The sequence below is a fragment of the Pipistrellus hanaki genome (genome assembly GCF_964339955.1).
Source record: "Pipistrellus hanaki genome assembly, chromosome: 1".
Lineage (NCBI taxonomy): Eukaryota > Metazoa > Chordata > Mammalia > Chiroptera > Vespertilionidae > Pipistrellus > Pipistrellus hanaki.
The window spans coordinates 62,954,723-62,970,358 of record NC_140503.1 but is presented as its reverse complement, the minus strand read 5'-3'; the positions used below and the strand labels follow the sequence as shown (position 1 = coordinate 62,970,358).

General features: G+C 40.3%; 1 protein-coding gene across 2 annotated transcripts in view; it reads left to right on the top strand.

The window, feature by feature from the left end:
* Positions 1 to 15,636, top strand: part of BUB1B (BUB1 mitotic checkpoint serine/threonine kinase B) — a 63,540-nt gene that overhangs the window by 9,123 nt on the left and 38,781 nt on the right. For both annotated transcript variants that reach the window (XM_084905144.1, XM_084905143.1), the window contains exons 3-4: positions 5,249 to 5,308; positions 6,194 to 6,338. In XM_084905144.1, coding sequence (XP_084761270.1) covers positions 5,249 to 5,308; positions 6,194 to 6,338 — 205 coding nt within the window. The remainder of the gene's footprint in view (positions 1 to 5,248; positions 5,309 to 6,193; positions 6,339 to 15,636) is intronic.

The following is a 15,636-nucleotide window of genomic DNA, read 5'->3' as shown; positions in this document are numbered from 1 at the left end:
TGTGTCCCATAGATTTTGGATTGTTGTGTTTTCATTTTCATTTGTTGCCATTATATTTCTTATTTCTTCCTTGATCTTTCTGGTAACCCAGTCATTGTTTAATAGCATTCTGTTTAGTCTGCATGTGTTTGATATCTTTCGATTATTTTTATTGTAGTTGTTTCCAGTTTTATGCCACTGTGATGAAAAGATGCTTGATATGATTTCTATCTTCTTGAATTTGAAGAGACTTTGCCTATGTCCCAACATGTTGTCTATCTTTGAAAATGACCCATGTGCACCTGAGAAGAATGTATACTCTGTGGCTTTGGGGTGGAATGTTCTGAAGAAGTCAATTAATTCCATCTGGTCTAGTGAATCATTTATGTATTTGGGTGCTCCTGAACTTTCTCCTGGAAAACCTTTTTCTATCCCTTCACTCTCAGTCTGTGTGCGTCTTTTATTCTGAGGTGGGTTTCTTGTAGACAGCAGAATGGGTCTTGTTTTCTTATCTAATCAGTTACCCTATGTCTTTTGATTGGGGCATTTAAACCATTTACATTTAAAGTTATTATTGATAGGTACTTATTTATCACCATTTTTATTCTACACACCTGTGTTCCTTCTTTGCTTCCTATTTTTTTTCTTTTCTTTTCTTTTTTTTTTTTTTTTTTTTTACAACAGACCATTTAGCATTTCTTGCATTGCTGGTTTGGTGATGATAAATTCCCTTGGTCTTTTTTTTGTCCATGAAGCACCTGATTTCACCTTCAATTTTGATTGATAGCCTTGCTGGGTACAGTATTCTTGGATTCAGACCCTTCCTTTGCATGACTTGTATATTTCATTCCATTCCCTTCTGGCCTGATGAGTTTCTGTTGATGAGGGTTCCTTTGTATGTAACTTTCTGTCTCTCTCTGGCTGGTTTTAAGTTTCTTACTTTGTTGTTAGTGTCTGCCAATTTAATTATAATGTGCCTTGGTGTCGTTCTTTTGGGGTTCATTTTGCTTGGGACTCTGCGAGCTTCTTAGATTTGTGTGGGTTTTTTCTTCCCTGTATCAGAAAAGTTTTCTGTCATTATTTCTTCAACAGGTTTTCTATTCCTTGCTCAGTTTCTTTTTCTTCTAGAACCCCTATATGCAAATATTATTTTGTTTTGTTTTTTCCCAAAGTTTCTTTAGGCTCTCTTGCTTTTTAATTTTTTTTTTTCTAGAAGCTGCTCTACTTGGGTATTTTTTTTTCAATCTTGTCTTCTAGCTCACTAATGCAGTCCTCTGCTTCTTATAGTCTATTCTTCATGCTTTCTATTGAATTCTTTACAGTAGCGATATCATTTTTCATTTCTTCTTGGTTCTTTATTTCCTCTTAGTTCTTACTCATACTATTGAATCTGTCTTCCATTCTTTTTAGTGACCTTATGACCATTTCTCTGAATTCTTGCTCTAATAAGTTGCTTGCCTCTAATTCGTTTACTTCCTTTTCTGGTGATGCCTGCTTTTTTTTATATGAGGGCTGTTTCTTTGTCTCCCCATGGTCTCTCTGCTTAGGATGTCTGGTTATGTAGTTCTCTCTCTCCTTATCCTCGGCGAAATCTGACCTTTCTGTGGTGGAGTGAAGAGCTCCCTTGAATCTGTGTGCCAATTGGGGACCTGTGTTCTGGGGGTCACAGCTGTTCAGTGGTCGCCACAGTTGTGGGTTTTCAGGCTTTTGATAAGATCCACTTTCCCTTGCAAGATGGCGCAGTTTTCCATCTGAGTCCGTAACTTCAGGAGAGGACCAGCTGCAGTGTGGGCTGCCCTGTCAGGGAACCCATCTAGCAGCCCCCCACCTTCTCCTAGAGTTTTGCTGTCCCTTAGCTTGCCCCCACATTCCCCGTGCGACCCTCAGCTGCTCCTTCTATCTGCTCCGGGACAAGACTCGGAAAATGTCTGTCTATTCTGCCTCTATTTTCTCCTTCCCCTCGCTCTTGGCATTTTAATTATGATTTGTCTTGGTGTGGTCCTCTTTGGATTCCTTTTGTTTGGGGTTCTCTTCACTTCCTGGACTTGTAAGTCTATTTCTTTCACCAGGTGGGGGAAATTTTCTGTTATTATTTCTTTAAATATGTTTTCAGTATCTTGCTCTCTCTTCTTATGGCACCCCCATAATCTGATGTTAGTATACTTGCAATTGTCCCAGAGGCTCCTTATCTTCTTATTTTTGGATTCTTTTTTCTTTTTGGTTTTTCCGGTTGAGTGCTTTTTGCTTCTTTGTATTTTAAATCTTTGACTTCTTAAGATCCTCTAGTCTACTGTTGGATCTTTGTACATTATTTTTAATTTCAATCAGTGTATGCTTAGTTGGTCTTTTTTCTTATACTTGAAGGTCTAGTTAAATTTATTGGCCTTTTCTAGAAAATTCTTGAGAAACCTTACAACCACGATTTTGAACTCTGTATCCAGGCATTTGCTTTCCTCCATTTCTTTCATTTGTGACCTGTTTCCTTGTCTCTGCATTTTGGCTGATTTCCTGAGTTGATAGAGTGGCTTTGTGTGCTAGCTGCCCTATAGGGCTCAGTGGCTCAGCCTTCCCTTGTTACCTGAGGTGAACACTCTTGGTGCACCCTTTGTGGGCTATGTGCATAGTCTTGTTGTAGTTAAGCCTTGATTGTTGTTGGTATCACTGGAAGGAATTGACCTCCAGGCCAATTGGCTGTGAGGACCAGCTGTGTCTATGCTGGGAGAACTTCTGTGTTGGAGAAACCCTTTTGAGACAAGACTTGCAAAAGCCTCTGTGCTCAGCTTGAGTGGGGTAGATCCCAGGGCGGAGCAAACAGCGATGGCTTCCCGTCATCCCTGCCCTAAGAGGCTCCTTGGGTCTCAGTGTCCTGCGATAATCATTGTCAGCACCCCTGAGAGAAAGCCGCCCTCGAGTTTCACCCTCTGCCAGACAGTCCAATTTCTCTACAAAGACAGTTTGGGTCCCCAGAGTCTTGCCTGGAACTGGAGTTCAGAGCAATCGGGAACTTTTGTCTCCCTCCGATTGAGAAAGCTAGCCTCATACTCAGTTGCCAGCCCTCTCTGCGTTCGTGCCTCCATACCTCTGGACTTTATTTCTGCAGCTCCTCTGAGTCTCAGTGTGCTTTTCTCTTTCTTTCTAATTGTAAAATTTCCCCTCAGCCAGCCTTCCTGTGGTTCTAGATGATGTCGTTTTGTCTTTTAGTTGTAGTTTTGAAATGGTTGTGCGAGGCAGCAGTTTAAGTGTTTACCTATGCCTCCATTTCAGTTTCTCCTCATCTTCACCTTCTGAACCTGCTGCTTTGTCTTCTTAAAGCCTTAATGATCCATTGTTGACAAATGTAATATACTGTAATGTTTTGTATTTTTTGTTAATTTTTTATTTTAAACCTTGTCTTATTAGAGTATAAATTTCTTTGTATCAGGGACTATTTTATTATTATTTATATCAAACATAACTTCTTATAGTTTTTGTTGATTTATCTGAATTGTGGTTTATTACCCAATATTTCCCCCTTTATTCTAACTGGTCAGTCTTAACTCTTAGCACTTGGCCTTTCCCAGGTCTTTACAAAGTCATATTTTATACTTTTATTAAGGCACTTCCAAAATTACATGATATTACTCTTCTTTGACTAATGTTGGCCATGGAATTTTTCTTTAACTCTAAGATTCGTGTGTGTGTGTATCTGTATCTATATAGTTTGTTCCATACTATTATCCTATATAATAAAGCCTAAGATGCTAAGGGTCCAGTTGTCTGGTCATCCGTTTACCAAAGTGTAATATGCTAATGATATGGTAAGGCCATTCAACAACTTGCTATGACATGCACTGACCACCAGGGGGCAGACACTCCAACTTGTAGGTTGGCTTGCTGCTAGGGTCTGGCCTATCAGGACTGAACATGCTCTGGAGCCCTCCCCCATCCCTCCTCGGCCCCTGTGCACCAGTGGGATTCCTAGGCCCAGCCTGTACCCTCTCGCAATCCGGGCTGAGGGATTCCCCCTACCACCCCCCCATTCCAGGGCACAAATGTCATGCCTCTAGTATACATATAAAATAATAAATTTCATTTAATGAGTTATGTTTAAACATTTTACATTTAAGACTAATCAACCTAATAAGATAGTTAGTAGTAGTAGTATTATTCCTCTAGGGGCCCAGTGCACATTATTTGTGCACTGGGGAGGGGTCCCTCAGCCCAGCCTGTCTCCTCTCACAGACTGGGGCCCTCAGGGATGTCCTACTGATGGTTTAGGCCCGCTCCCAATGGGGAGCAGGCCTAAGCGGCAGTCTGGCTTCCCTTTGCGGGAGGCAACCAGGATGATCGGGAAGGCGCCAGCCCCATCACCCTGCTGCTTCAGCCACTGCCATTCACCGCAGCCACCAAGGTATTTTCATCAACACAGATTCCAGTCTGATCACTATGAAAAAATAACAACTTTCTTTAGGCATTTTCAGGATGTGTCTTTCATAGGATATGACTTTTTTTTCTTTTTTTTTTAATCCTCATCTGAAGATTTGTTTCCATTGATTTTTCCCCCCCCCCCCTTCCGATTGCTGGCTTGGCCCCTGCCCCTCTGATTGCAGGCTCAGCCAGAGGCTGTTGGCTTGAGCAGGGGGCCCTGCCCCTCTTCTCACCAGCTCTGCCCCTGCCCAAGCCTAAAGCCCCCAAGGCTTTAGCCTTGGGCAGGGCCCCCCACACCCCTCCGATCGCCAGTGTGGGCTGGGGGTCCCCCCACCCCTCCGATGGCCAGCTCTGAGTGACCTGGGTGCTGAGGATGTTCCTGGGACCCAGCTACGTATGCAAATTAAACACCATCTTTGTTGGGTTGATTTGCATACTCACTCTGATTGGCTGTGGGTATAGCAGAGATACAGTCAATTTACATGTTTGTCTTTTATTAGGTAAGATTTTACAGATGGGGAAACTGAAAAAAAGATTTTAAATTGCTTGTCCAATGCCACTCAGTGTTACTGGAACTGCATTTGAACTTAGGGAGTCTTGTTCCAGGACTTTAAATTGTTGTGTAATACTGCTTTCCTATATGTTTCTTGGAATTTGTTTCTCTAATTTCTACATGTTTTGTTACGTTACCAGGCAGAATCCTAATTATCTCTATTATTCTTTCTGTTTAATAAACCCTCAAACTCCAGTGTAGTTATCTAGATTCACGTTAGATATTTAATGACTAAAAATAGAGGTGATACTTATTTATTTGCTTACTTTAACTATTGCTTATGTTAACATTGTTTTGTTTAAATTTTAGGGAATTTGAATCTGAAATTCGGTTTTACACTGGAAATGACCCTCTGGATGTTTGGGATAGGTGAGTATTTTTTATTCAAACTTAACAGATGAGCCGGGACCGGTTTGGCTCAGTGGATAGAGCGTCGGCCTGCGGACTGAAAGGTCCCGGGTTCGATTCCGGTCAAGGGCATGTACCTTGGTTGCAGGCACATCCCCAGTGGGGGGGGTGTGCAAGAGGCAGCTGGTCGGTGTTTCTCTTTCATCGACGTTTCTAACTCTCTGTCCCTCACAATTCCTCCCTGTGTAAAATCAATAAAATATATTTTAAATAAAAACAAAAAACTTAACAGATGAACCCTTACGACCATGCTTCTCAAATTGGGGTTTATAAAACAGTGTGCCAGAATATAAAATGGAGTCTTGTGGACAGAGAGTCAGAATAATCATAATGTCTCTTCCTGAGTTATTCAAGACTAAAGAAATTTCAATTTTGTAGCTGTGAACTACACCCTTTTATCCCATCCCCATTATTTCCAATTGGCACTTATTAGAGATACTTGAAAAAGTCTGAGGGAGCCGAAACCGGTTTGGCTCAGTGGTAGAGCGTCGGTCTGTGGACTGAAGGGTCCCGGGTTCGATTCCGGTCAAGGGCATGTACCTTGGTTGCGGGCACATCCCCGGTGGGGGGTGTGCAAGAGGCAGCTGGTCGATGTTTCTCTCTCATCGACATTTCTGGCTCTCTATCTCTCTCCCTTCCTCTCTGTAAAACATCAATAAAAATATATTAAAAAAAAAAAAAAAGTCTGAGGGATACAAGCTTAGGACATGTCATTGAGGACCTCTAAATAAGCATACTTTCAATATATTAGGTATTTCTGCTTTAAAAAATTCAGAATGGGTCTTGAAGCAAAAACAGAAGTTTAATGTACTTTTAAAATGTTCTTTTCCTTTTCTTCCTGTTCAGGTATATTAGCTGGACGGAGCAGAACTATCCCCAGGGTGGGAAGGAGAGTAATATGTCAACATTATTAGAAAGAGCTGTAGAAGCACTACAAGGAGAAAAAAGATATTATGATGATCCTCGGTTTCTCAGTCTATGGCTCAAATTGGTAAGTTTCAAATACCATCAGAATTTAAAGTATTAAACCAAAAGACTTTCTCTAGAAATACCCAGTACACTAAAAAATGGCAAAATCTGAGCCTTTCGCCGAAACCGGTTTGGCTCAGTGAATAGAGCCTTGGCCTACAGACTGATGGGTCCCAGGTTTGATTCCGGCCAAGGGCATGTACCTCTATTGGGGGCACATCCCCAGTGGGGGGTGTGCAGGAGGCAGCTGATCGATGTTTCTCTCTCATCGATGTTTCTGACTTTCTATCCCTCTCCCTTCCTCTCTGTAAAAAATCAGTAAAATATTTCTAAAAAAACAAAACAACAAAAAAATCCACAAACCTGAGCCTTTTAATAGATACTAAACATTTAATAAATATTCAATATTTGGTAAATTGGTTTTAAAGATAGATTTTAATATAATGTTTTATACCTCTTTACTAGTGATCACAAGGAGTGTGTTATTTGTTTGTTTTTAAATATAATTGGGTCATGCAGCTATATTGGAGGAGAATGTGTAGGATCTAATACATGATATTAATAAAATTGGAAAAAGTTTTTGTAGATAATTCTGGTATCCCTTTCTCTGCTTTTTTGAGAGTCATCATCATAAAAAATGTTTAATTTTTCATTTGTCTTTGGGCTTCTATGTCCAAAAATGTCTGCCTAACTAATATATTGTACTGTCTTACTTGACATGTAGTTCTTTTATTTCTAGAACACTCTTAAGGGCTTTTTACAAAATATCTTCATAACTACGGTAATAATGACCAGGGTTCCTTAGACATTAATGTCATTGCTTTTATCCTAAAAGAGATAAGAAAAAAGTAAATGATAAATTTTAGAATACAGTGTTAGATAATGGATAATTAGATACTTATAAAAAAAAATAGCCGAAACCGGTTTGGCTCAGTGGATAGAGCGTCGGTCTGTGGACTGAAGGGTCCTGGGTTCGATTCCTGTCAAAGGCATGTACATTGGTTGTGGGTACATCCCCTGTAGGGGGCTTGCAAGAGGCAGCTCATCGACTTTCATCGATGTTTCTAACTATCTCTCTCCCTTCCTCTCTGTAAAAAATCAATAAAAATATTTTTTAAAAATAGATACTTATAAAAAAATAAATTTAAAAAAAATTGGGGGTGGGTGGGTAAGAGATCAACCAAAGAACTTGTATGCATGCACATAAGCATAACAGGTGGATGCAAGATACTGGGGGATAGGGGAGACTGGAGGAAGGTCAATGGGGAAAAGAAGGTGACATATGTACTACTCTTTTTAATACTTTAAGCAATAAAATAAAATAAATTATAAAAAATAGGTAATTTGATATTAGATTAGATAATTCTAAGTAATGGAATATTTATAGTGACTATTATAATATGACAAAATATTGATATTTGAAATTGATAAAATTTTGGCTAAAATATCTCTTGAGGAAGGCTCAACTTTTTTTTTTTTTCTCTTTCCCCCAAATTTTATGTTTTAATTACACTTTACATTCAATATTATTTTGTATTGGTTTCAGGTGTACAGCATACTGGTTAGATAATCATACTTTATAAAGTGTTCCCCCTGATATTTTCCGTATACACCTGGCGCCATATGTCATTATTATAATACTAGAGGCCCATTGCAGGGAGATTCCTGCTATAGGGCTTCCTGCTGCAGTCTCCACCGCCCTGCCTGCTCCCCTCCCTTCTCCCCCGCCCTGCTTGCTTGCTTCTCCACAGCTTCGCTTGTTTCTGCAGCACTTGGCTTCTTTCTACACTGTCTTCAGTCTCCGCTCTGGCCTGGGTATGCAAATTAACCGCCATCTTGGATGGGTTAATTTGCATACTTGCCCTGATAGACTTGTGGGCATAGTGAAGGTACGGTCAATTTGCATGTTTCTCTTTTATTAGATAGGATTATTGAATACATTCCCTATGCTGTGCTTTACATCCCCATGAATATTTTGTAATTACAAATTTGTACTTCTTAATCTCTTCACCTTCTTTACCTAGTATCCAGTCCCACCCCACCACCTCCCCACCTCCCACTAGCAACCATTAGTGTGTTCTTATCTATGAGTCTTTTGTATTTTATTCATTTATTTTGTTCTTTAACATGTTAAATGCCATGTCAGTCACCGGTGACTGAAACAGAAAGGAAGACAAAACAGGCTTGGTGCTTAACATGTTAAATTCCACATATAAGTGAAATCATATGGTATTTGTCTTTCTCTGACTTGACTTATTTCACTTAGCATAGTATCCTTTAGGTTCTTTTATGCTGTCGCAAATGGTAAGATTTCATTCTTTTTTCTTTTTTAAAAAAATATATTTTATTGATTTTTTACAGAGAGGAGGAGAGAGGGATAGAGAGTTAGAAACATCCATGAGAGAGAATCATCGATTAGCTGCCTCTTGCACACCCCCTACTGGGGATGTGCCTGCAACCACGGTACATACCCCTGACCAGAATCGAACCTGGGACCTTTCAGTCCGCAGGCCGACGCTCTATCCATTGAGCCAAACCGGTTTTGGCGATTTCATTCTTATTTATGGCTGAGTAATCTCACCATTTTTTTTACCCACTTGTCTATTAAGTGTCACTTGGGTTGCTTCCATATCTTGACTATTGTAAACAATGATCATAAGGGTGCATATATATTTTTGAATTAGTGTTTGGGTTTCTTTGGATATATACCCAGAAATGGTATCGCTGGGTCATAAGGCAGTTCCATTTTTAATTTTTTGAGGACACTCCATACGGTTTTCCATAGTTGCTGCACCAAGCTGCATCCCCACCAATAGTACACATGGATTCCCTTTTCTCCACATATTTGCCAATACTTGTTTGTTAATTTATTGAAGATAGCCATTTGACATGTGTAAGGTGGTATCTTACTGTGGTTTTAATTTGCATTTCTCTGATGTTAATGACATTGAGCATTTTTTCATGCCTTTTTGTCATCTTTATGTCCTCTTTGGAGAAATGTCTATTCAGTTCTTCTGCCAATTTTTAAATTTGATTCTTTGGGTTTTTTTTAGTGTTGTTATATGAGTTATTTATGAATTTTGAGTATTAATCTCATAAAATATATCATTGGTGAATATCTTCTTGCATTCATTAGGTTGTTTTGTTTTTTGTTTTTTGTTTTTTATATTTATTTATTTGGTGTGTTTTTTGCTGTGCAAAAGCTTTTTAGTTTTTTTGTTGGTTGGTTTCCCTTCCCCGAGAAGCTGTATCAGAAAAAATATTACTAAGAGAAATGTCAGAGGTTGTACTGCCTATGTTTTCTTCTAAGGGTTCTTTGTAGTATACCATCTGCAAATGATGAGTTTTACTTCTTTTCAATTCGGATGTCTTTTATTTATTCTTGTCTGAGGAATGTGGCTAAGACTTCCATTCCAGTATTGTGTTAAATAAGAGTGGTGAAAGTGGACATTCCTCAGTTTGTTCCTCATCTTAAGGGAAACGCTTTTAGTTTTTCCCCACTGCATGTGATGTTAGCTGTGGGTTTGTCAAATACAGCCTTTATGTTTAGGTATGTTCCTTCCTTTCCACTTTGCAGAGTTTTCATCATAAATGGGTGCTGATTTGTCAAGTGCTTTTTCTGTATCTATTAATATGATCATATGATTTTTATCCTTTACTTTTTTAATGTGGTGTGTCATGTTAATTGATTTGTGGATTTTGTAGCATTCTTGCATCCCAGGAATAAATCCCACTTGATCATGGTTAATGATCATTTTAATGAATTGCTGAATTTGGTCTCCTAATATTTTGTTGAGGACTTTTGCATCTATGTTCATCAGGGGTATTGGCCTATACTTTTCTTTCTTTGTAGTGTCTTTATCTGGTTTTGGAATTAAGATAACGCTGTCTTGGTAAAAAGCTTGGGAGTCTTCCCTCCCCTTGAATTTTTTGGAATAGTTTAAAGATAGGTGTTAGTTCTTCTTTGAATGTTTGGTAAAATTCATCTGTGAAGCCATCTGGTCCAGGACTTTTTTATATTGTAAGGTTTTTTTTGTTTTGTTTTGTTTTAATATATTTTACAGAGAGAAAGGGAGAGAGATAGAGAGCTAGAAACGTCAGTGAGAGAGAAACATCGACCAGCTGCCTCTTGCACACCTCCTACTGAGGATGTGCCCGTAACCAAGGTACATGCCCTTGGCCGGAATCGAACCCAGGACCTTTCAGTCCGCAGACCGATGCTCTACCACTGAGCCAAACCGGTTTTGGCTGTAAGGTTTTTTTTTTTATTAACTGCTTCTATTTCATTCGTTGTTATCGTTCTGTTCAGGTGTTCTGTTTTTTCTTGGTTTTGTTTTGGAAGATTGTGTGTTTCTAGGATTTTATCTATTTCTTCTAGATTATCCAGTTTGTTAGTATACAGTTGTTCCTAGTATTTTCTTACTATTTCTGTGGTGTCAGTTGTTACTTCTCTTTCATTTCTGATTTTATTTATTTTGGTCCTCTATTTTCCTTGATGAATCTGGTTAAAGGTCTATCAATCTTGTTCAGCTTTTCAGAGAACTTACATCAGGTTTTATTGATCCATTGTGTTATCTTTTTAGACTATTTTATTTCTTCTCTGGCCTTTATTATTCCTTCCTTCTACTCACTTTGGGCTTTGTTTGTTGTTCTTTCTCTAGTTCCTTTAGGTGTAAGATTATATTGTTCATTTGAGGGATTTTTTATTTCATGAGGTATGCCTATAATGCTATAAATTTCCCTCGTAGGACTGCTTTTGCTATGTCCCATAGATTTGGAGTTGTCTTTTTATTTTTATTTGTCTCTAAGTATATTTTGATTTTTTCCTTGATCTCATTGTTAACCCATGTATTGTTTAGAACAGTGGTTCTCAACCTTTCTAATGCCCTGACGCCTTAATACAATTCCTCATGTTGTGGTGACTCCCAACCATAAAATTATTTTCGTTGCTACTTCTTTGTAGTGTCTTTATCTGGTGTCTTTAACAGTAATTTTGCTACTGTTATGAATCATAATGTAAATATCTGTGTTTTCCGATGGTGTTTTCTGTTTGGATGATTTATCTTTAGATGTCAGTCACGACCCACAGGTTGAGAACCGCTAGCAGGGTCGCCTAAGACCATTGGAAAACACAGATATTTACATTACAATTCATTAACAGTAGCAAAATTACAGTTAAGAAGTAGCAACAAAAATAATTTTATGGTTGGGGGTCACCACAACATGAGGAACTGTATTAAAGGGTGGGGGCATTAGAAAGGTTGAGAACCACTGGCTTAGTAACATATTATTTAGCCTCTGTGTATTTGTTTGTGTTTAGTTTTTTCTTGTAGTTTATTTCTAGTTTTATACCCTTGTGGACAGAGAAGATGCTTGATATGATTTCAATCTTAAGTTTTTTCGAGACATCTTTTGTGTCCTACAATGTGGTCCATCCTAGAAAGTGTTCCATATGCATTTTTAAAAAGTTTATATTCTGCTGTCTTGGGGTGAAATGCTCTGAAAATATCATCTAGTCTGGTGTGTCATTTAAGGCTTCTGTTTCCTTATTGATTTTCTGTTTGGATGATTTATCTTTAGATGTCAGTTGGGTATTAAAATTCCCTAGTATGGCTGTATTACAAATGATCACTCCCTTTATGCCCCTCAAGTATACTTTCTATATTTTAGTGCTCCTATGTTGGGTGCATAAATGTTTAAAAGAGTTGTATCCTTTTGTTGGCTTGATTCCCTTATCATTACGTAATGTCCTTTGTCTCTTATTACAACCTTTGTTTAAAAGTCTATTTTGTTTGGTATAAATATTGCTACTCCAGCTGTTTGGTTTATTTTTTTGTTTTGTTTTTTCATTTCCATTTGCATTAAATATGTTTTTTTCCATCCCTTTACTTGCAGTGTGTGTGTGTGTGTGTGTGTGTGTGTGTGTCTCCATCTGACGTGAGTGTCTTATACACATATGTAAGGATCTTGTTTTGTTATCTATTCAGCCACAGTATGTCTTATGATTTGAGCATTTAAACCATTTGCATTTAAAGTAATTGTTGATATATATTAATTACCATTTTGTTATTATCTCCTCCCCCCCCCCCCTTTTTTTCTTCTTAAAGCAACCCCTTCAACATTTATTGTAATGTTGATTTGGTAGTTATGAACTCCTTTAGCTTTTTTTTATTTGACAAGGTCTTTATTTCTCCTTCAATTTTAAATTAGAGCATTGCTGGGTAGAGTAGTCTTGGTTGTAGGTCCTTGCTTTTCATCCCTTTGATTTTTTCAGGCCAATTCCTTCTGGCCTGAAAATTTTTGTTGAGAAATCAGCTGACAATCTGATGGGAGTTTGCTTGTAGGTAACTAAATCTTTTCTCTTGCTGCTTTTAAGATTCTCTTTTTGTCTTTAACCTTTGGCATTTTAATTATGATGTGTCTTGGCTATGGGCCTCTTTGAGTTCATCTTGTTAGGGCTTCCCTGCACTGCCTGAACTTATATGTCTGTTTCCTTCACCAGGTTAGGGAAGTTTTCTGTCATTTTTTTCAAATAGGTTTTCAATTTCTTGCCCTCTTCTCCATTCCAGCATCACCATGATGCTAATGTTGGTACAGCTGAAGTTGTCACAGAGGCTCCTTACCCTGTCCTCACTTTTTTGGATTTTTTTTTCTTTTTTCTGATTTGGTGTGTTTTGCTTTCTTGTATTCCAAACTAGAGGCCCGATGCACAAAATTTATGCAAGAGGAAGCTTTCTTCCCCCCGCGGCTGGCACCGGCTTCCCTCTAGCACCAGGGATCCTGGCTTCCCTCGCAGAGGGAGGCCCTGCCCACCAGGCGAAGCCTGCTGGTCGGTGGCCTGGGCCTCCCTCTTTGGGGCGATCATGGAGCCCCCCAATTGATTGCCTGTGAGCTGGTGGCCTGGGCCTTCCTCTGCAGGGCGATCATGGGGCGATGGCCGGTCCCCCGACCAATCACATCGCACCCAACATGGTTGGCTTGGTGCCAGTGGGTGTCATAGCATGGTCCTGGATGGCTGTCCTGATGGTTATTGCTCTGTTTTGCCGTTTGGTCAATTTGCATATCACTTATTATTATATAGGATGGCTGCTTTGATTCTCATCTTTATTTACTGTCCTGTTGAATTTCTGTAATTTACTCTTTTTTTGTTGTTAATCCTCACCCAAGGATATTCCCCCCATTGATTTTTTTGAGAGAGTGGAAGGAAGGAGGAGAGACAAAGAAACATCAATGTGAGAGAGACACGTGGATTGGTTGCATCCCACATGAGCCCTGACCAAGGCCAGGGATCGAGCCCGCAACCAGAATACGTGCCCTTGACCAGAATCAAACCTGGGACCCTTCAGTCCTCGGGCTGATGCTTTATCCACTGAACCAAACTGGATAGGGCTATAAATTGTTCTTCATTTCAGTTAGTGTAGCCATCATTTCTGACTGGTCTTTTTTATGCTGTTAAAGTTCTCACTAAGTTCATTGAGCATCCTTACAACCAGTGTTTTGAGCTCTGCACTAGTACAATAGATTGCTTATCTGTAGTTTTTGTTTCATTTGGACGTGTTTCTTTGTCTTCTCATTTTGGCAGCCTCCCTATATTTGTTTCTATGTACTAGAGTTACTGCATCTCCCAGGCTTGATAGAATGACTTAATGGAGTAGGGGTCCTCTAGGGTCCAGTGGCACAGCCTCCCTGATCACCTAAGAGGGGCTCCCCAGTGTATCCCCTGTGTGGGCTGGGAAGACCCTCCTCTTATAACTGAGCCTGGGTTGCTGTTGGCACATCAGTGGAAGGGATTTACTCCTAGGCTAGTCAGTGGCAAGGAATGGCTGCAACCACCGACCATCAATTTCCAACCACTGTGGAGGGTCACCTGTGCAGGGGTCTAACCCGCTTTTGGCTCTAGTGCCACTGAGTCTGCCCCTTGTGTGTGTCACTTGTGGAGGTGGTTGGGTGTAGTCATTCAACTTGGTCTGAAGCTGTCCTTAGGTTGCACTGGCTCTGGGGTCTCCCCATAGATGCAAGCCAAGGTCAGCTGCTGCTTGTGTTCTGCCCCGGGCCTCCCAGCATGAGCTACAAAGTGATCTGCAGATGTTTGCTACTTGTGCTGGGCTTGGAGGAGTCCAAGAGAGACCAGCTATTAACCATGGCTGGCTGGCACTAGTGCCAGATCTGGGGCCACTTAATGAGTGGTATGGGGCATGCCAAGGCCAGATGCTGCTTGTTTGAGAGATTTTAAGTCTGAAGCATGAACCAAGATAAGCCATTCCTATGGAAAAGCCCAACAGCTTGTGTTGGGTCCACAGTTTGGGTAGTGTAGGGTCTTAAAGAATCACCAGGGCAGGTGAATAGTAATAGCTAACTTGATAGAGACTCAGATGTGGTCCCACCTGCCTGCTCTGTGGTTCCTCAGAAAAAGGAACAATGGTCAATCAGCATTTCTATATGGGAGCGAAAGTTGTCCTTCCAGTTCTTGCCCTGATGCCAGACAAATCATTTCCCCTCTGTATGTTTCTGGTGCCTTTGAGCTGCTGCCCCTGTACTAGAACTCAGAGGGACTGAGTCTGACTAAGCCTGTGAGTGGGCCCTTTAAGAGAAACTGCCTGGGACTCCGGCAGACCTTTGTCTCCCTCAGCCACAATCCCCTCTGGTTTTTATATCCAGAAGTTATGGGGGCTTATCTTCCTGGCACTGGAACCCTGGCATGGGAGGCCTTGTGTGGAGTTGGGACTCTTCACTCCTCAGGGGGGACCTCTGCAGCTGAGATATTCCTCCCAATATCTAAACAATACACACACACACACACACACACACACACACACACACACACACATTTTATAGACAGGAAGGGAAAGGGATAGAGAGTTACAAACATCAATAAGAAACACCAATCAGCTGCCTCCTGCACACCCCCTACTGGGGATCGAGCCCGCAACCAAGGCACATTCCCTTGACCAGAATCAAACGCAGGACCCTTCAGTCCTCAGACTGACGCTCTATCCACTGAGACAAACCACTTAGGGCTTCTCCCAATTTTTATCTGCCACATGTGGGTGTGGAACCAGTTCATTCCACATGTCCATCCTTTCTATCAGTCAATGTGGCTGGTGATGTTTTTTTTTGTGTGTGTTTTTCCCCCCAGAAAGAGGACAAGAGAGAGAGAAATATTGATGTGAGAGAAAAACTGATCAGTTGCCTCCTGCATGCGCCCCAACCAGGGTTCCAACCCACCACCTTATGGTGTACACGACAATACTCCAGCCTAGCCACAATGGCCAGAGCAATGTGGCTTCTTCTTTAATCCCTAGTTGTAGGACTTCCTTTCA